The 20245-nt window shown below is 33.9% G+C and overlaps 2 protein-coding genes and 2 pseudogenes across 2 annotated transcripts; 3 read left to right on the top strand and 1 right to left on the bottom strand.

Moving 5' to 3' along the window:
• Positions 1-1433: 1433 nt before the first annotated feature.
• On the top strand, positions 1434-2419 carry LOC116106181 (photosystem I reaction center subunit XI, chloroplastic). The gene is made up of 2 exons (XM_031392520.1): positions 1434-1687; positions 1787-2419. The coding sequence occupies exons 1-2, from the start codon at positions 1523-1525 to the stop codon at positions 2276-2278; spliced, it is 657 nt and encodes a 218-aa protein (XP_031248380.1). The 5' UTR covers positions 1434-1522; the 3' UTR covers positions 2279-2419.
• Positions 2420-4254: 1835 nt separating this feature from the next.
• Positions 4255-9232, top strand: LOC116106146 (annotated as a pseudogene).
• A 1788-nt stretch (positions 9233-11020) lies between these two features.
• On the top strand, positions 11021-11949 carry LOC116106145 (annotated as a pseudogene).
• Positions 11950-13196: 1247 nt separating this feature from the next.
• Positions 13197-15830, bottom strand: LOC116106144 (glutamate receptor 1.2-like). The gene is made up of 3 exons (XM_031392493.1): positions 15656-15830; positions 13334-14634; positions 13197-13253 (listed from the first exon to the last, which is right to left on the bottom strand). The coding sequence occupies exons 1-3, from the start codon at positions 15828-15830 to the stop codon at positions 13197-13199; spliced, it is 1533 nt and encodes a 510-aa protein (XP_031248353.1).
• Between the last annotated feature and the right edge of the window lie 4415 nt (positions 15831-20245).

Here is a 20245-nt window from a genome sequence, read left to right as displayed (position 1 = left end):
AGCCTATATAGGTTTAATTACAGCATCAGTTGATTAAAATTTGTTGGACATATATTGTCTAATAGATTATATATTTTATTATATTTCTACTCAGGGTAAGAAGAATAAAACAAACAGTTGCTAAGTGAGTACATTTAATAACAGAAATCTGTAAAATATAACTGAGAAAAAGGGTATAAAAGTCATAGTTTCGTATGAAAACAGTCAAATAAAACAATAATATAAAAAAAATATTTATTAAAATTAGAATCCAATCAAATTTTGCCACATGTACCTCAAAATTAAGAACTAAAAATATTGGAAAAAAATATAAACAAAAAAATTAAAAAAAATTGAAAGGTTGGAACCAAAGTCGCCGTTAGGACACCGTTGGATAGCCTGTGCCTCTCCAGCGTTGGCCTTAGCCGACACCTAAAATGGCAAACATTGGCCTAGCTAGTTGCTGGCCTTGTCGATGCCTATAGAAGCCAGAGTTTTAAAGTTTTAATTTATTTTTTGCAAACTTTTGAAGTTTATTACAAATTTTTATTAATATTTAAATTTTAAAATTTTTATTTTACAGTTTTAAAATTTATTTGATTTTGTAAATTGTTTTAATGTTTATTAGAGGTTATAGCTATATCTAATGGGTACTAAAAAAAAAAAAAAAAAAAAAAAAAACTAATCAGGTATAATTTTGGAATTTCATTGTTTTAAAGTATATTTTTGTCTATTAACTTAAAAATAAATCAAAATTTATAACAATAATATCAAATAAAGGGCATTTATGACATTTCAATTTTTTCCAGTTAAATTAAACCAATTTTTAAAGTTAAGTGTTACATAAATGTAGTTTCTAAACTTGCATATTCTAAGTGTTTTTTTCAGAAAAAATGTGTGTCTGTTCAATGATAATATCCCCGTTCTAAATACAACAAATTGTCAATGCCTTAAATAATTAACAAAGGGTTTAATTCTCTTGAAATTTTTTTTTTTTTTGTGATCGTGTCTGACCAGTTTATAAATACCTCAATTAATCTTTGAGATTGACTAAATAACCCTACAAATCTAATGGATTAAGTAGTCACAATCACAAATATATTAGATAAACATTTAGTGCGACTTGAACACAAAATCTAAAAAAAACCTAAGGTCTTGTCATTCGATCGACTTTTTGGCTAGTGTCGATATAGATCAAAGGCCAAGTCAAAGAATTAGTTTTAACTGATTTTTATTTTTAATTTGTAGTTAGAATACTGTGATAAGTTGGCTGTGTTGGAGTTACTATTGCTCTAGTAGTATGTGCAGAAGAATTGGGTGGAATAACATGTTAGCAATTGTGGATAAGGGATAAGGTTACAGGCACTTTCTATCCAATCAAAAATCTGCAAGTGTGACACCTCATTCCTCACCACCACAAATTTCTAATTGAAAGATACTCTTAAATCTACTCGGCAAATCCAACCTCCATTTCTCTTACCTTACATATCTCTGCACACATTGCTCTTGCTTCCAAAGTCTTTTAACAAAAAAAATCCCACAAATGGCTGCTGTTGCCTCTCCAATGGCTAGCCAACTAAAGAGTAGCTTCACTTCTTCAGTCACAAGAGGACTAGTCACACCAAAGGGTATTTCTGGAGCTCCATTTAGACTTGCACCCTCCAAGAGAGCCCCTCGTTTCACTGTCAAAGCTGTCCAGGCTGATAAGGTAACCAAACCATTTATGTTTCATTAGGATTCAGGAATTTCATTATATTGTATACTTGAATTCAGTAAGACCTTCATTTTGATTTCTCTTTTCGTGCAGCCGACTTTCCAAGTTTTTCAGCCAATTAATGGTGACCCTTTCATTGGAAGTCTTGAGACTCCAGTCACATCAAGTCCATTGATTGCATGGTACCTTTCCAACCTCCCAGCTTACCGGACGGCAGTCAGCCCACTTCTGAGAGGAATAGAGGTGGGGTTGGCCCATGGGTTCCTTCTTGTAGGCCCATTTGTTAAGGCAGGCCCATTGAGAAACACAGAATATGCAGGAGCAGCAGGATCTTTGGCAGCAGGTGGACTAGTTGTGATCCTGAGCATTTGCCTGACAATGTATGGAATTTCTTCTTTTAACGAAGGAGAGCCCTCAATTGCCCCAGGTCTAACCTTGACAGGAAGGAAGAAGGAGCCTGACCAGTTGCAAACTGCTGATGGTTGGGCCAAGTTCACTGGAGGGTTCTTTTTTGGTGGAATATCTGGTGTCATTTGGGCATATTTTCTTCTATATGTCCTTAACCTTCCTTACTTCGTAAAGTAGAGAAAAGAAGATGGCAGTCTTCTGGTTTTTTAAACTATCTTCCTGTTATTCATTGTACATCTACCAGTTTGGAATGCTTGTTGCTAAATGAAAGTCATATATTTGTCTCTTAATGAACATGCTTGAACTATTGATTGTGTTGGAGGTCTTGCATTATGGATGGTTGAATTCTTAGGATAAATTGAAAGAAGGAACCTGAACACTCACAAAATCAGAAATAATCAAACAACTAAATGTAAGTGTCAAGTTGTAATTTTACATCGTTTTTCTAGTTATTCAAACTGAATTCGGCCACAAATAATTTCTATAAAGGTCTACACAAAACGCCAGTTTTTGTAAAGCTGAAAACTATAAAGCAAGCCTAGAGCTAAATCTTAAACCATTTGCTCCATCTTCATAAGCTTTCCATTTTCTCTTAGTCCGGCAATTGCTCTAGACATGTAAGAACCAATGGTTAACCTTTCCGAAAAACCTGAAAGAGCGATTGTCAAATTCTGGTTAAAATTGTATGGTACTCAAAAAAGCAAAGCCATTTGTGTTAGAAGTGGATCCAATCTGCAGATTAATTCTCAAGGAAGATTTTGATGTATGGTCTATGATCAATGATAGAAGAGACGCGGTCTTGATAAAGCATCAGCTACTCTTGAGGAGGAGTAAATGGTTAAAGATTAGAATTTTTCAAATTTAGGTTACTAATGACTCGCTTGGTAATGGAATTCCTTTGGTATCCTATATATAATTCTCCTTTGAATCTGTTGAACTTCCTAGAATTTATAAGAAACTCTTCTGAAACCCTTTACCTCAACTAGTACTTTTTGATTCAAATAAACAACTTCAAATTACTTGTTTTTGTTTGCTTTTATGGCTTTTTATAATTGTTTGTATACCACCAATTTATTTGACTAAAAAAATACTTCTTAAATAAAAAAAAAATTCATTTACACCTACACCTCTACTCTAAAGTTCACAAGGCCCCTCTGAGGTACTCTTTTTACATCGATTTTCTAGTTGTTTATAGAGAGGTACTCTATTACAAACTTTATTCGTCCCCACATAATGTCTCTGAGGTTAAAGTTCTTCACAAAGTGCCAGTTTTTGTAAAGCTTAAAACTATAGAGCACCGCTAGAGCTAAAGCTGAAGAGACTCCACTGATAAGGAATAAACCACGAAAGCTATCAAGGGTAAGAGGCTTCACAACACTTGAAGGGTCATCGTCCTCAGATGCGAAGGTTGAGTGTCTCTTAAACCATTCGTGCTCCAACTTCATAAGCTTTCCATTTTCTCTTAGTTTGGCAATTGCCCAGGGGCAAAGTTTGCACAAGTCGTTTGGCCCCATTTATGTGCGATGGCATATATGGACCAATTTGTTAGGGTGGTGAGGATGTGGGAGAATGATGGCTTCCCCAGATCAACATACACGTGTTCTGTCTCTGGTGTGATTGCTACAGTGAGGCCTATGTGGCAGCATTGCAGGCTGCGTCACATTGGCACATGAGTTGGTGACAGGGTTCTGAGGATTATTTCTGGTTTAAATTTCAAAAAGCGAAAGTTGTATATGAGAAATTGTGGAATGGTTCTTACTTCAATTATGACAATAGTGGTAGCCGCCCAAGTTCATCTATTCAAGCTGATCAATTGGCTGGACAATGGTATGTTGCAACCGTACCACTTTTATTCATTATATTATTAATATCAAATACCTGAAACCTGACTTTTTTTTTTCTCAGTTCTGATGCTATGATAGTATACCATTTCCTCATAACTACTGAATACAATCATGTGGTGTATATATAGTGTCTCTGTTGTAGGTATGCCCGAGCATGTGGTCTTTCATCTATGTTGTGAAGACAAAGCAGAAGTGCATTAGAAAGGTTTTTAACTATAATGTCTTGAAGATTAGGATGGAAAGCGGGGGGCGGTTAATGGGATGCTACCTGATGGACAGTTGACATGACAACATGCAGTCAAGAGAAATATGGTCCGGCGTCACATATGCGTTGCTGCAACGATGATCCATGAAGATTTGGTATATGGATTTCAAACTGCCAGTGGATCTATGAAGCAACATGGTCTGAAAATGGACTTGGGTAAGATCCCCTTTATCTTTAAAACTTGTTACCTTTTGAAACTTCAAAGCATGTCGGTTGATTAAATTATTGCTTACCTAAGTCTTGGGATGTCTGTTGAACCATTCGTAGAAGAAATGTTGAGAAATGTTGGATAAACCTCCCGTAGTTGCAAATCTAATAGATGACCTTTCCTCCTTACTTCTCTCTGCCTTTAGGATATTTTGTGCCGATTCCAATAGGAACTTCAAAACTTACATAATTTACACTAATAATTATTAGCTTTAGTACTATTTTTCAAATCACTAACAAATTGCAATTTTATTGATAGCTATTCTTTCCAAACTCCAGAACTTGGACTACTGATGGGGATTTAGATCGTATGTTCATGCGTCCATTGGCCATCTGGGCAATGCAATGGGCTCTAACAAGGCCAAACCTTCTAACATGAGATGAAACCAGAAGTAAATGAAGATCTTGTAAGATACAGCCGGATTTTGTAAGTTGCTCGTCTTTAAAGTACCGGATAAGAGGGCGTAACGGTCTTTTACATCACTATTTGATTACCACTTATAGAATGTTTCCATAATCGATTGGTTCCTGTAACTTATTATTGTCATCTATTCTTGTAACTTATTTGTCTCCACTATTGATTACACTTGCAAGAGGTGTTTCTATAATCGATTGGTTCTTGTAACTTTTATGTCACTATTTTTGTGTCAGTAAGAAATCATCACAGAAAGAAAAGAAAAGAAATATGGGTTCTTGTAACTTATTACTATCATCTATTTTTGTGTATGTCGACCGTTAATCACTTTATAGATGTTATCATATAGTATAAATTCTAACTATGGAGTATTATGGTTTTTTGAGAAAGTGGGAAAGACTCCTTTTATAAGATAAAAGGTATTATCTTATATCTTTAGTTAAATAGCTACTAGTCTCTGTTTTTCAAATCTCAAGCATATTAGGTTTAATACAGCATCAGTTGATTAAATTTGTTGGACATATATTGTCTATATATGTATATTTTATTATATTTCTCTCAGGTAGAAATAAACAACGGTGCTAAGTAGTACATTAAATACAGAAATCGTAAAATATAACTGAGAAAAAGGATAAATCATAGTTCTATGAAAAGTCAAATAAAACATATAAAAAATATTTATTAAATTAAACCAATCAATTTTTCCACATGTACCTCAAAATTAAGAACTAAAATATTGGAAAAAAATAAATAAAAATTGAAAGGTTGGACAAAAGTCGCCGTGGACACCGTGGATAGCATGTGCCTCTCCGCCGTTGCGCTTCTTAGCCGACACCTAAAATGGCAAACATTGGCCTAGCTAGTTGCTGGCCTTGTCGATGCCTATAGAAGCCAGAGTTTTTAAAGTTTTAATTTAATTTTTGCAAACTTTTAAGTTTATTACAAATTTTTATCTTAATATTTAAATTTTTAAATTTTATTTTTTTACAGTTTTAAAATTTTTTGATTTTGTAAATTGTTTTTATGTTATTAAGTTATAGCTTATATCTATGGGTACAAAAAAAAAAAAAAAAAAAAAAACTAATCAGGTATATTTTGGAATTTCATTGTTTTAAAGTATATTTTTGTCTATTAACTTAAAATAAATCAAATTATTACAATATATCAAATAAGGGCATTTATGACATTTCAGTTTCCGTTAAATTAAACATATTTTTTAAGTTAAGTGTATATCTGTATTTAAACTTGCATATTCTAAGTTTTTTTTTTCAGAAAAAATTGTGTCGTTCAATGATATACCCCGTTCTAAATACACAAATTGTCAATGCCTTAAATATATTAACAAAGGTTAATTCTCTTCAAAATTGTTTTTTTGTGAGTTCTTCTGACCAGTTTAATATCCTCAATTAATCTTTGAGATTGACTAATACCTCTACAAATCTAATGGATAAGTATCACAATCACAAATATATTAGATAAACATTTAGTGCGATTGAACACAAAACTCTAAAAAAAACCTAAGTCTTGCACACCGTCGTAATAATTAGTTTAACCAATGTGTTTTTTTTTTTTTTTTTTTTTTTTTTTTTGGGGGGGAACAGCAAAAGATATGTGGCATGAAATAAAAGAGGTGGGTAGACTTATTCCTATAATTTACAAGTGCATCATAGTGGAAGAATTTTGCTGATAAGTGATATCCTTATCTAATAACATATATTCTTCTGTTGTAACAGCACGGATCCTTCGATCATCTTAATTCTACTGAAACATCAAAACCTTCAGAACAGGGATCATCTATTGGGGCAGCTATTGCAGCTTCTGTGAAAGTCCCACCGTGTGCAGTGCGCGCCGTTACATTTTCATTGGCATGGGATTGCCCAGAAGTGAAATTTTTGAGTGGAAAGACATATTATCGGTAAGTTGGTGGATATTCTTGAAAAATATCAGAAATTAATATTATCCACCTCCTGAAAAGTCTTTTATCTACAGGCGTTACACGAAATTTTATGGTACTCATGGAGATGCAGCTGCAAGTATAGCCCATGATGCTATTCTTGGTAATGTTTCAAGTTACATTTTACCAATTAGCAGTTTCTTTTTACTTTGAAGTACCCAAATTTGGGAGCGAGATTGCATATTATGTAACAAATTAGCTCTGAATTTGGCTGTCATGCTCCCATTTTAGTACTTAGCAGGCACACAAACACATTTTCAATTGTTAAGAATCTTTAACTCATTTTTTCTTAAATGTAGAGCACGGTAATTGGGAATCACAGATAGAAGCATGGCAAAGACCTATTCTTGAAGACAAGAGGCTTCCGGAATGGTCAGCTAGGACGTGTTCTTTGTTATTTATCATACTGTAAGATTCTAAAGTTTTTTCTAAATGTTCTTTTCAGGTACCCCATCACTTTATTTAATGAGCTCTATTACCTAAATTCAGGGGGCACCATTTGGACCGGTATGTGGAGTCTACTATATGGAATGTTTGATCATCTTAATGAATATGTATTCACCGTACATTTTTTTTTTTTGGCAGATGGCTCACCTCCTGTTCATAATTTAATGTACATTGGTGATAGGAAGTTTTCCCTAGATAGGTCACAATCAGATTTGAAGAAAAATGTCGATGTACCCAATCATAATGATACTGCTGTAAACATTCTTGAGAGGATGACTTCAACTTTTGAGCAATTACACACTCCAATCACACTCAATTCTGCCTTTGGAACAAATTTACTTGAAGAAGGTGAAGAAAACATTGGCCAATTCCTTTATCTTGAAGGAATTGAATATCCCATGTGGAACACCTATGATGTTCATTTCTACTCATCTTTTGCATTAGTCATGTTATTTCCGAAACTTCAACTCAGTGTCCAAAGAGACTTTGCAGCAGCAGTAATGATGCACGATCCCAGTAAGATGAAACTTATACATGATGGACAGTGGGTCCTCAGAAAGGTTCTTGGAGCTGTTCCTCATGATATTGGAATTGACGATCCCTGGTTTGAAGTAAATGGCTACTGTCTTTATGACACATGTCGATGGAAAGACTTGAATCCAAAATTTGTTCTCCAAGTTTACCGGGATTGTGGTTTGCCACCAGGGGAAACGAAGTTTGACAGCTTGTTTGGCCCTCAATTTATGTTGCGATGGCATATATGGGACCAATTGATAGGATGGTGATGGGATGTGTTGAGAATGAAGGTCTCCAGCTAGACATACGATACATGGTCTGTCCTGGTGTGAGTGCATTACAGTGGAGGCTATGGGTGGCAGCATTGCAGGATGCGTCATCATTGCGACATGAAGTGGTGACAAGTGTTCTGAGGATTTTTCTGGTTTAAATTCAAAAAGCGAAAGTGTATATGAGAAATTGTGGAATGGTTCTTACTTCAATTATGACAATAGGGAGCCGCTCAAGTTAATCTATTCAAGCCTGATCAATGGCTGGACAATGGTATGTTTGCAACCGATACAACTTTTATTCATTAATATTATTAATATCAAAATACTCGAAAATGACTTTTTTTTTTTTCACTAAAGATGTATGACAGTTTCCTCATAAACTACTGAATACATATGTGGTGTATATTATGTGTCTCTGTGTAGGTATGCCGAGCATGTGGTCTTTCATCGATTGTTGCCGAAGACAAAGCAGGAAAGTGCATTAGAAAGGTTTTTAACTAATGTCTGAAGATATGGATGGAAAGGGGGTGCGGTTAAGGGAGCTACCTGATGGGACAGTTGCATGACACATGCAGTCAAGAGAAATATGGTCCGGCGTCACATATGCGGTTGCTGCAACGATGATCCATGAAGATTGGGCGATGGGATTTCAAACTGCCAGTGGAATCTATGAAGCAACATGGTCTGAAAATGGACTTGGGTAAGATCCCCTTTATCTTATAAAAACATTGTTACCTTTTGAAACTTCAAAGCAGGGTTGATTAAAATTTATGCTTACCTAAGTCTCTGGATGTGCTGTTGAACCATTCAGTAGAGAAATGTTGGAAATGTGGAATAAACTCCCGTAGTGCAATAATCTAATAGAGACCTTTACCCTTACTTTACTTCTGCCTTAGGATATTTTGTGCCGATTCCAATAGGAATTCACAAACTTCTACATAATTTCACTATATTATGTAGCTTTAGTACTATTTATTCTAAAACACTAACAATTGCAATTTTATTGATTAGCTTCTTCCAAACTCCAGAAGCTGGACTACTGATGGTGGATTTAGATCGATAGGTTACATGCGTCCATTGGCCATCTGGCAATGCAATGGGCTCTAACAAAGGCCAAAACCTTTAACAATGAGGAAACCGAAGTAAATGAAGAATCTCTGTACAGATACATGCGGATTTGTAAAGTGTCTGCCTCTAAAGGTACCGGATAGATAAGAAAGGGCGTAACGGTCTTTTACAATCACTATTTGATTACACTTATAAGAGGATTGTTTCATAATCGATTGGTTCTGTAACTTATTATTGTCATCAATTTTCTTGTAACTATTTCTGTTCATCCACCTATTGATACACTTGCAAGAGGTGTTCTATAATCGATTGGTTCTTGTAACTTATATGTCACTCTTTTGTGTTACAGTAAGAAAATTCATCACAGGAAGAAAAGAAAAGAAATATTGGTTCTTGTAACTTATTACTATCATTATTTGTGTATGTGGAACCGTTAATCACTTTATATATGTTAATCATAATAGAACAGTAACAATCTCTTACAGAGTAAATATTATTGGTATTTGTATGACTTTTAAAACCTAAAGTATAGTAATTATACGAAATCATACTTGTTAAAATAAATTAGTATGAGAAGAAGTATGGTTTGAAAATTAAAATGGGAAGACTCCTTTTTAAGATAAAAGGGTTATATTATATTTAGTTAATAAGCTACGACTCTCGTTTTTTTTCAAATTCAAGCCTATATAGGTTAATACAGCATCAGTTGATTAAAATTTGCTGGAAATATGTAATAGAGTAATATTTTATTAATTTTCTACTCAGGGTAGAAGAATAAAACAACAGTTGCTAGTGAGTACATTTAATAACAGAAATCTGTAAAATATAACTGAGAAAAAGGGAATAAAAATCATAGTTTCATATGAAAATAGTTCAAATAAAACAATAATCATAAAAAAATATTTATTAAAATAGAATCATCAATTTTGCCACAGTACCTCAAAATTAAGAACTAAAATATTGGAAAAAATATAAAAAAATGAAAGGTTGGAACCAAAGTCGCGTGAGGACCCCGTGGATAGCATGTGCTCTCCAGCGTTGGCCTTAGCCGACACCTAAAATGGCAAACATTGGCCTAGCTAGTTGCTGGCCTTGTCGATGCATATAGAGAGCCAGAGTTTTTTTAAGTTTTAATTAATTTTTTGCAAACTTTTGAGGTTTTTACAAATTTTTTATCTTAATATTTAAAATTTTAAAATTTGTTATTTTACTTGTAAATTTATTGTTTTGAGTTTTTAATGTTTATTAGAGTTATGCTTAATCAATGGGTACTAAAAAAAAAAAAAAAAAAAAAAAACTAATCAGGTATAATTTTGGAATTTCATTTTTAAAGTTATTTGTCTATATTAACTTAAAAATAAATCAAAATTTATAACATAATTCAAAATAAGGGCATTTAGACATTTCAATTTTTTCCAGTTAAATAACCAATTTTTAAAGTTAAAGTGTTACAAAATGTAGTTTCTAAACTTGCATATTCTAAGTGTTTTTCAGAAAAAATGTGTGTCTGTTCAAGATAATATCCCCGTTTAAATACAAAAACTTGTCACTGCCTATAATAATTAACAAAGGTTTAATTCTCTTGCAAATTTTTTTTTTTTGTGATCGGTCTGACAGTTTATAAATCCCTCAATTAATCTTTGAGATGACTAAATAACCCTACAAATCTAATGGATTAAGTGTACAATCACAAATATATTAGATAACATTTAGTGCGACTTGAAACACAAATCTAAAAAACCTAAGGTCTTGTCATTCGATCGACTTTTGGCTATAGTGTCGATATAGATCAAAGGCCAAGTCAAAGAATTAGTTTTAACTGATTTTTATTTTTAATTTGTAGTTAGAATACTGTGATAAGTTGGCTGTGTGGAGTTAGCTATTGCTTAGTAGTATGTGCAGAAGAATTGGGTGGAATACACATGTTAGCAATGGGGATAAGGGATAAGGTTACAGGCACTTTCTAATTCCAATCAAAATCTGCAAGTGTGCACCTCATTCCTCCACCACAAATTTCTATTGAAAAGATACTCTTAAATCTACCGGCAAATCCAACCTCCATTTCTCTTACTTACATATCTCTACCCACATGCTCTTGCTTCAAAGTCTTTTAACCAAAAAAAATCCCACAAATGGCTGCGTTGCTCTCCAATGGCTAGCCAACTAAGAGTAGCTTCACGTTCTTCAGTCACAAGAGGACTAGTCACACCAAAAGGGTATTTCTGGAGCTCCATTTAGACTGAACCCTCCAGAGAGCCCTGTTTCACTGTGCAAAGCTGTCCAGGTGATAAGGTAACCAACCATTTATGTTTCATTAGATTCAGGAATTTCATTATATTGATACTTGAATTCAGTAGACACTCATTTTGATTTCTCTTTTGGCAGCCGACTTTCCAAGTTGTTCAGCAATTAATGGTGACCTTTCATTGGAAGTCTTGAGACATCCAGTCACATCAAGTCCATGAGTTGCATGGTACCTTTCCAACTCCCAGCTTACCGGACGGCGTCAGGCCCTTCTGAGAGGAATAGAGGTGGGGTTGGCCCAGGGTTCCTTCTTGTAGGCCCATTTGTTAAGCAGGCATTGAGAAACACAGAATATGCAGGAGCAGCAGGACTTTGGCAGCGGTGGACTGTTTGTGATCCTGAGCATTTGCTGACAATGTATGGAATTTCTTTTTTAACGAAGGAGAGCCTCAATTGCCCCAGGTTAACCTTGACGGAAGGAAGAAGGAGCCTGACCAGTTGCAAACTGCTGATGGTTGGTCCAAGTTCACTGGAGGGTCTTTTTTGGTGGAATATCTGGTGTCATTTGGGCATATTTTCTTCTATATGTCCTAACCTTCCTTACTTCGTAAAGTAGAGAAAAGAGATGGCAGTCTTCTGGTTTTTTAAACTATCTTCTGTTATTCATTTACATCTACCAGTTTGGAATGCTTGTTGCTAAATGAAAGTCAATATTTGTCTCTTAATGAACATGCTTGAACTATTGATGTGTTGGAGGTCTTGCTTATGGATGGTTGAATTCTTAGGATAATATTGAAAGAAGGAACCTGAACACTCACAAAATCAGGAATAATCAAACAACTAAATGTAAGTGTCAAGTTGTATATTACATCGTTTTTAGTTATCAAACTGAATTGCCACAAATAATTTCTATATAAGGTCTACACAAACGCCAGTTTTTGTAAAGACTGAAAACTATAAAGCAAGCCTAGAGCTAAATCTTAAACCATTTGCTCTCTTCATAAGCTTTCCATTTTATCTTATTCCGGCCGTGCTCTAGACATGTAAGAACCAATGGTTAAACCTTCCGAAAAACCTGAAAGAGCGATTGTCAATTCTGGTTAAATTGTATGGTACTCAAAAAAGCAAAAGCCATTTGTGTTAGAAGTGGATCCAATCTGCAGATTAATTCTCAAGGAAGTTTTGATGTATGGTCTATGATCAATGATAGAAGAGACGCGGTCTTGATAAGCATCAGCTACTCTTGAGGAGGAGTAAATGGTTAAAGATTAGAATTTTCAACATTTAGGTTACTAATGACTCGGCTTGGTAATGGAATTCCTTTGGTATCCTATATATAATTCTCCTTTGAATCTGTTGTAACCTAGAATTTATAAGAAACTCTTCTGAACCCTTTACCTCAACTAGTACTTTTTGATTCAAATAAACAACTTCAAATTACTGTTTTGTTTGCTTTTATGGCTTTTTATAGTTGTTTGATACCACCAATTTATTTGACTAAAAAAATACTTCTCAAATAAAAAAAAATTCATTACACCTACACCTTACCTAAAGTTCACAAGGCCCTCTGAGGTAATCTTTTTTACATCGATTTTCTAGTTGTTTATAGAGAGGTCTTATACAAAATTTATTCGTCCCCACATTGTCTCTGAGGTAAAGTTCTTCCAAAGTGCCAGTTTTTGTAAAGCTTAAAATATGAGCACCGTAGAGCTAAAGCTGAAGAGACTCCACTGATAAGGAATAAACCACGAAAGCTATCAAGGGTAAGAGGCTTCACAACACTTGAAGGGTCATCGTCCTCAGATGCGAAGGTTGAGTGTCTCTAAACCATTCGTGCTCCAACTCATAAGCTTTCCATTTTTTCTAGTTTGGCAATGCCTTAGACATGTAAGGAACCAACGGAGAACCTTTACGAAAAGCCTGAAAAATCGGTAGTAGTCAAACACACACACACGCACACAAATATATTTGCAATACATAAGAACCTGTGACAAGCTTACCTGAAGATAGACCTCGTCAATAAGTTCACCATAAGACCCAATATTCTCCCCAGTTGCATTCAGAAATGGTATAAACTCATAATCTACTTCAAGCTCAAGCTCAAGCTCTGCCCCTTCAATAGCAGCCTTGAATACATCTATGCAGAATCCTGTTGCTGATGTTACATTAGATTGAAGGTTACGATCTACGTTCACCAATTCAGGGAATCCAACACTTCGTGGAACAGCAATTTTAAGCTTTCTGATGCTCATTTTTGTGATTGAACCTTTTGGAATTGTAGCAGATCCTCCAGGCCATATAATATCTTCAAGTCCACCAGAAGTATTACTCAATGATAATTCTCTTCCATGAATGGATAAATATACTTCTCCAGCAATTTTTCCTTCAGGAGTACAAAACCCAACTCTTCGTTCCCCTTTTCCTATCATATTCACTATCTCAAATGCATTTACGACTAGTTTCCTGTTAATAAATTGAAAATCGCCACTTAAACCTTTGAATTTACTACGCAAAAGTATTTCTGTAAGGAGTATTCCTTTAGTCCTTGTCCTTTCAACTGCTCTTGCCAGACCCCAAGCAACATCATATGCAAATATACAAAATGGGGTTAACTCCATTACTTCTATATCTGTTTCAAGAAGAAATTTTTTTCTCCATCTTGAAGTAAAATTGTGTAGCTCCTTTGAGGGTGGAACATAGGATTTGAGACCGATCATTCCTTGCATTGAGTCCATAACCTCAAACGACCTTGAGGAATGCAAATGATTCATATTCATACTATTGACAGTCAGGATCCAAGCATAACCTTTTTTCATCATTCCTAATTTCTTTGCACTCATGAATAAACGAGATGCGAGAATTGGTGACATATGCACAATAAAAACCGTTGGTCCGAATGCCATGAGTTCCTGCAGCTCTTCATTGATTTGATTATCAGCTGATGAGACGGCAAGCGAGCTTTTGTATGCAATATGGATGTTTTTACCTTCCAAGGACTCAACCAAACGCAGGATAAAAAATCTCCATTCATCATTGTCCTCGTGTATTGTAATGACATTTCTCCATTTGAATGCTTCAACAATGGCAGCGATGGCCGCTACTTGAGAGGTTTCATCTTGTGCGATTTGGACTAAATAAGGGTATGATTTGTTTGAGAAAGGAGAAGTTGAAGGTGCACAAAACGAAATAATGGGGATTTTAGCTTTATCTCCTAGCTCACCCAAAAGTTTCGTTTCCATTGATGACTGTGCTCCTATGAATATGATCGCCCCCAAATTGAAATTTTCCAAAAGATCAAAAGCTGCATGGTGCAAGACCTTTCATCACTTAGGATTCTAAGGTAGAAATTAATTTTAAAATTAAAAAAAAAAACTTATTTTAATTAAATACTTATTTATATAAAATATATTTATGATTTATATTCAATTTAAGGTATTTTACTAATAGATACTTACATAACCAATTTTCAATTTTAAAAACTACGCTTATAAACTCTTGAAAATCCTTTATAAAACAAATTATTTCATCAGCTTTTAAGTTATTAACCACTTTTTAATTGTAGGAAGTTTTTACAATAAACTCCTATATTTTTCCAAAAATTGTAAAGCCCCCCGCTACCATCAGAAATAGGAGGCTAATCCCCGTTCCTTTAGATTTTCCTTTTAAATTTAACTAACATTAAGATATGACTGTAATTTCATCTTTCGAGAAGGGTATTTCAAATTTTTCATCTTTCTCAGAAACTCTAATTTGTTTTTTTTCTTCTTCTTTAATATAAACACGTCTAATATATAAAAGTCTTATGATTAATTATGTGAATAATACTGTACAAACTCTTTCACACTTATCAAATGAATGGATGAATGCTTATAAAAAGTCAATTCTTAAAATGTTCAACAAATTAGATAAATGATGTGCCAATTAAAGGATAATAACACATAATGTTGTATGAAAAAAGTTTGTACAAATAGTATTACTCTAATTATATACCCAAGAGGCCAATAGCGTAATATACACTACCGAAAATGTTACACCAACAACCTCTTCTCACGAATTTTCTCTAACAACTCTAACGTGATAGCTCACAATTGATCAACTCGTAATGGGTCTCATCTGAGCCTCATTTGATAAACTGTGATAGACTAATTGTGAGCTGCTATGTTAGAATTGTGAGAAAAAATTTATAAGAAGAGATTGTGGATGTAACATTACTCCATATACATCAGTTGGCGGTGAAAAATCTCTACAAATCATGACCCAAAAATGAAAAGTATACATCAAATAAACACAGTGAAGCAGGAGTGAATGAAGAAAATGCTTACCGGAAGATAGAGCAAGTAGATGTTGTCCTTTGGAGTCACTTGTGCGAAGAACAATCCTTGTCTTGTAGTAACCATTTACACGGTAAAAATCTGAAATTGCCATGGAAATAGAGCTTTGCATCATCCTCCCCTCCAATGAACCAATATCAAGGATCAATCCAACATCAATCTCCATGTGAGATTTATTGAGTTGAGCAAACAATATTATTGGAGCATTGAAGCTGAAAAAGATGAAAAGGTAGAGCCTGCAGAAGATTCGGGTCTTCTTCTTAATCCCCATGTGCAACCTCTGTTTATAATATTTCTTTGGTTTATATATGTTTATGATGAATTATGACAACTCCAGTATTCCTACCTAATAGTCGTGGTCTCGGGTAGACTTGGAAACACTTTGAAAACTAAACAGAAATTTCTAAGAAGCAAACAAGGAATCTATATAAACTACCACTGATTCAAAACATTTAGAACATCAGATATATTATTGGTTTGTGGTTTAGTTGATGTGATACTTCTATGAAACCGTAGACTCTATCATGAAGGCAAAAACTTTTATGGTAAACTGATGAAAGAATTCATTTTAATTTCTAAAATTTAATAACAAATGTATGATTGTCAATTTCTAGAAGAAAATTAGTTTTGATTGAAAAGTGTGGAGCAAGTTTGGGTCAACACGCTTAAGCAAGTTTATATATTGAATATAAAATTGAGTTTGATTCTTTAGAAAGTTTCCCACGCGGCTAAAGACTTTGGTAAAAACAAATTGATTGTTGATATACAAACAAATATAATAATGTTAATATTTTTTTAAGAATCTTTCAACCTACTGTTATGATTCAACACGCTTAAGCAAGTTTATATATTCAATGACTTTAATATTTTTTTTTAGAATCTTTTAGTTAACCTACTGTTATGATTCAAGCCTATAATCACTCTAGATCAACACTCACAAATCAGCACAATCACAAACACACAATGCAACAAACCACAATAACAAAATCTATCGCGGTTCACCTATCCTTTAAAGAGATAGACTACATCTATGTTAAGCTCCACAATTGAGGGACTCTCTACACTAATTGTTACTTAGTTCAGATTACAATACAACTCTCAAGAATTCTCTACATATTGCACAAACTCTCACTTCTTCTTTGATACACAACCGCACTCCCTATCCTAGAAGACACTCAACCTGGCACTCCTAACCCAAGAGTGAACTAGCCCCCAATGAGTGATAAATAGATCACTCAAGAGATTACATTAATCAACGAAGAAGAAAACCCAAGAACACGAAGAATCCTAACCCTAGAAGAGCAAATCGCAAGAGAGAGAGAGAGAGAGAGAGTCTGTTTTTGTTGCTTGATCCCCACGTCGGTTGGTGTGCTTTTATATCATAGATCAAGTGTCCAATTGACAGCCGTTGGATTTCTTCTTTGAATCAACTGCCACTAAAGGTGCAAGCAAAACGAACACCTATTGACAAAGTAATACGACATTTTTTCTGACTTCACCTTTAATATCTATCATATGTTTTGAGTATTCCTTCAACAACATCATATTTCCTCTTAAAACATCTACATTGAATGTTTTTTATTCCAAATACAACTCCACCACGTTTAATGCCTCCTTTATTATAGAGGAATAGAAAGTAGGAACAAGAACAACGTTTCAAAGTTGTCAAGCAAAAACTCGTTTGTGCAAGAAGAGGATGATGGGAGCCTTGTTCGTATTAGCATACATCCTGTTTTCATTATTATTATTATTATTATTTTAACAAGAATGTAGATGCCAAAAGATTAAAGAAAAGAGAGTTTGAAAATAAAAATAAAAATTAAACTTACCTTTTCATGATTTTTTGGGTTTTTGTTAACTAAGGTTCCAAATTAGTTTAGACGCACTATAACTAATCTTCACCATCAGATAGGTCATGGACAAAAGTACTACATTTATGTACAGTGGAGAATCAAACCAGACACTATGGACATAAGACATGCACAACCCTTTTGATTTGCCCTTACACTGGGCTATGAGTGAGTACCTTTTCATGATTATTGTTTTTCCATTGATTGAGTTGAAACTATCTTCCATCATTTCTGAATATTTTAAATCTAAAAAAAACAAAAAATCCCAAACATGTAAAAGGGTTTAGGGTTTCAACCGCGGTGAAACTAAAAATTTAATTTGGGGAGAGCTGAATTTTTTTGTTTTGTTTTTAGATAAGACTTAATTATATTTAACATTGTTTGCAATTCTAGTTGGTATGAGAAACTTTTATAATATAGTTGAAGAATCATAAACCTAATAATGGATACAAAGGGCCTTACCCTTTGAAATTTATTTTTTTCATCGAAAAAAAATGCTAATTATATGATAATATCAAGAAGAAAAATGTTGCCAATGGTACTAAAGGGGTAGAGACCTATATATTAATTTTTTTTTTTTGATAAGGAATGATAAGATAAGAATTCGTTTTAAATTAGGATTAGGAAATCTTTTTTTAATAAGAAATAATGAGAAAAAAAATTCCTTTCATTAAGATTGATAAAATAAAAGATATAAGTTTTTAATAATGAGGATGGATATACAAACTACAGTAATCTTTAAGGATTATAAATAAGTATTAATGTAAATGTAGACGTAAAAATCTACCTGTACGGAAGAGGGGTCTGATCCTGTAAGGTTGAAGCCACTAGCGATCCGCTACACCTGCACACGTAGAAAAACAAACGCGTGAAGTGAGCGGGAAACACCGGGGTGGTGTTTGTCGTAAGCACTCCGACGCTCAAGTCAGTAAGGCTGAGAGAGGCTAATATAGTGAGGGCTAGGGAGTAGAGGTTACCGGAAGTCTAGTCGGGGACTGTGACTACGGCGGTAATGTGAAGCCTTCAAGTCAGAGCTTTCAGTATGAAGGTGTAATGTAATGTCTCTTGTGAGAGGCCTGACCTCTGCTTATATAGTGACTGTCTAGTCTCACAATCCTGGTAGAAGTAGGAGTCCTAGTGTGACTCTGATACAAACCCTAGAAGAATTAGGGTCGTGGTAAGCTGTCTTACCAGTGTCCGGATAGGAAGGTGATTCTGATTAGGAGAGTAACTCCGAGTAGATCAATCCAACATCAATCTCCATGAGAGATTTATTGAGTTGAGCAAACAAATTATGGAGCATTGAAGCTGAAAAAGATAAAAAGGTAGAGCTTGCAGAAGATTGGGTCGTCTTCTTAATCTCCATGTGTAACCTCTGTTAGTTTATAATATTTCTTTGGTTTATACGCTTAGAATTATGAGAACTCCAGTATTCAACCCAATAGTCTTGGTCTCGAGTAGACTTGGAGACACTTTGAAAACTAAAACAGATTTTTCTAAGAAGCAAGCATGGAATCTATATAAACTACCACTGATTCAAAACATTCAGAACATCAGATATGTACTGATGAAAGAATTCATTTTAATTTCTACCAATTAAGGAATCTATATTATTGGTTTGTGGTGTAGTTGATGTGATACGTCTATGATACCGCAGACTCTATCATGAAAGCAAAAACTTTTATGGTAAACTGATGAAAGAAATCATTTTAATTTCTAAAATTTAATAACAAATGTATGTGTGGAGTGTGTGTGTCTATATATAATATATATTAAAGTTTACGACTTGTTGCAAGAAGATGATTTTTATGATTTTTTTTTTTTAATTTTTATGCTAGTATGATTTATTTTATAAATGTATGAACAACAAATTAAAATTATCAGCGTTAATATTAAAGTTTGAATACATTATGATTAGGAAAAATTTTTAAAGATATTTATATTGTTTAATTTCGTCCCTCTCACTTGAAATCCGGCTTCTTAACAATTAATTTCCGGAAGAAAATTAGTTTTGATTGAAAAGTGTGAAGCAAGTTTGGGTCAACAGCTAAGCAAGTTTATATATGAATAGAAAATGATGGTTTTGAATTGATTCTTAGAAAGTTTCTCACGCGGCTAAAGACTTTGGTAAAAACAATTTGATTGACTTTAATTAATTATAAAGAGTGTGCCATTATTACATTGTTTGCTGATATACAAATATTCAATGACTAGTCCGCAATAATAATTCTCACAACACCATTAGATAACATTAGAGTGGCCACCAATCTTTTTTAACCCCAATATTAATTACAATCATTTTTAAAATACATATATTTCATTCCAAGATTACCTCTCTAATTTTTCTTAATCTTTTAGTTAACCTGAGATTAAATTCCTTCAACAGCATCATATTTCCTCTTAAACATCTACTTGAATATTTTTATTCCAAATACCACTCACCATGTTTAATGCCTCCTTTACTGTAAAGGAACAGAAAGTAGGAACAAGAACAACGTTTCAAAGTGTCAAGCAAAAAATCGTTTGTTGCAAGAAGAGGATCGATGATGGGAGCCTTGCTCGTATTAGCATTCTTCCTGTTTTCATGATTTTTTTTTTTTTTACCAAGAAATGTAGATGCCAAAAGATTAAAGAGAAGGAATTTGAAAATAAAAAAAAAATTAAACTTACTCTTTTCATTTTTTTTTCTTTGTTTTTGTTAAATGAGGTATCCGAATCAACTTACGAGCAC

This window comes from Pistacia vera, unplaced genomic scaffold (assembly GCF_008641045.1).
Source record: "Pistacia vera cultivar Batoury unplaced genomic scaffold, PisVer_v2 Contig51, whole genome shotgun sequence".
Taxonomy (NCBI): domain Eukaryota; kingdom Viridiplantae; phylum Streptophyta; class Magnoliopsida; order Sapindales; family Anacardiaceae; genus Pistacia; species Pistacia vera.
Note: the sequence above shows the minus strand (reverse complement) of the source record. Positions and strands in the feature narration are given on the sequence as shown.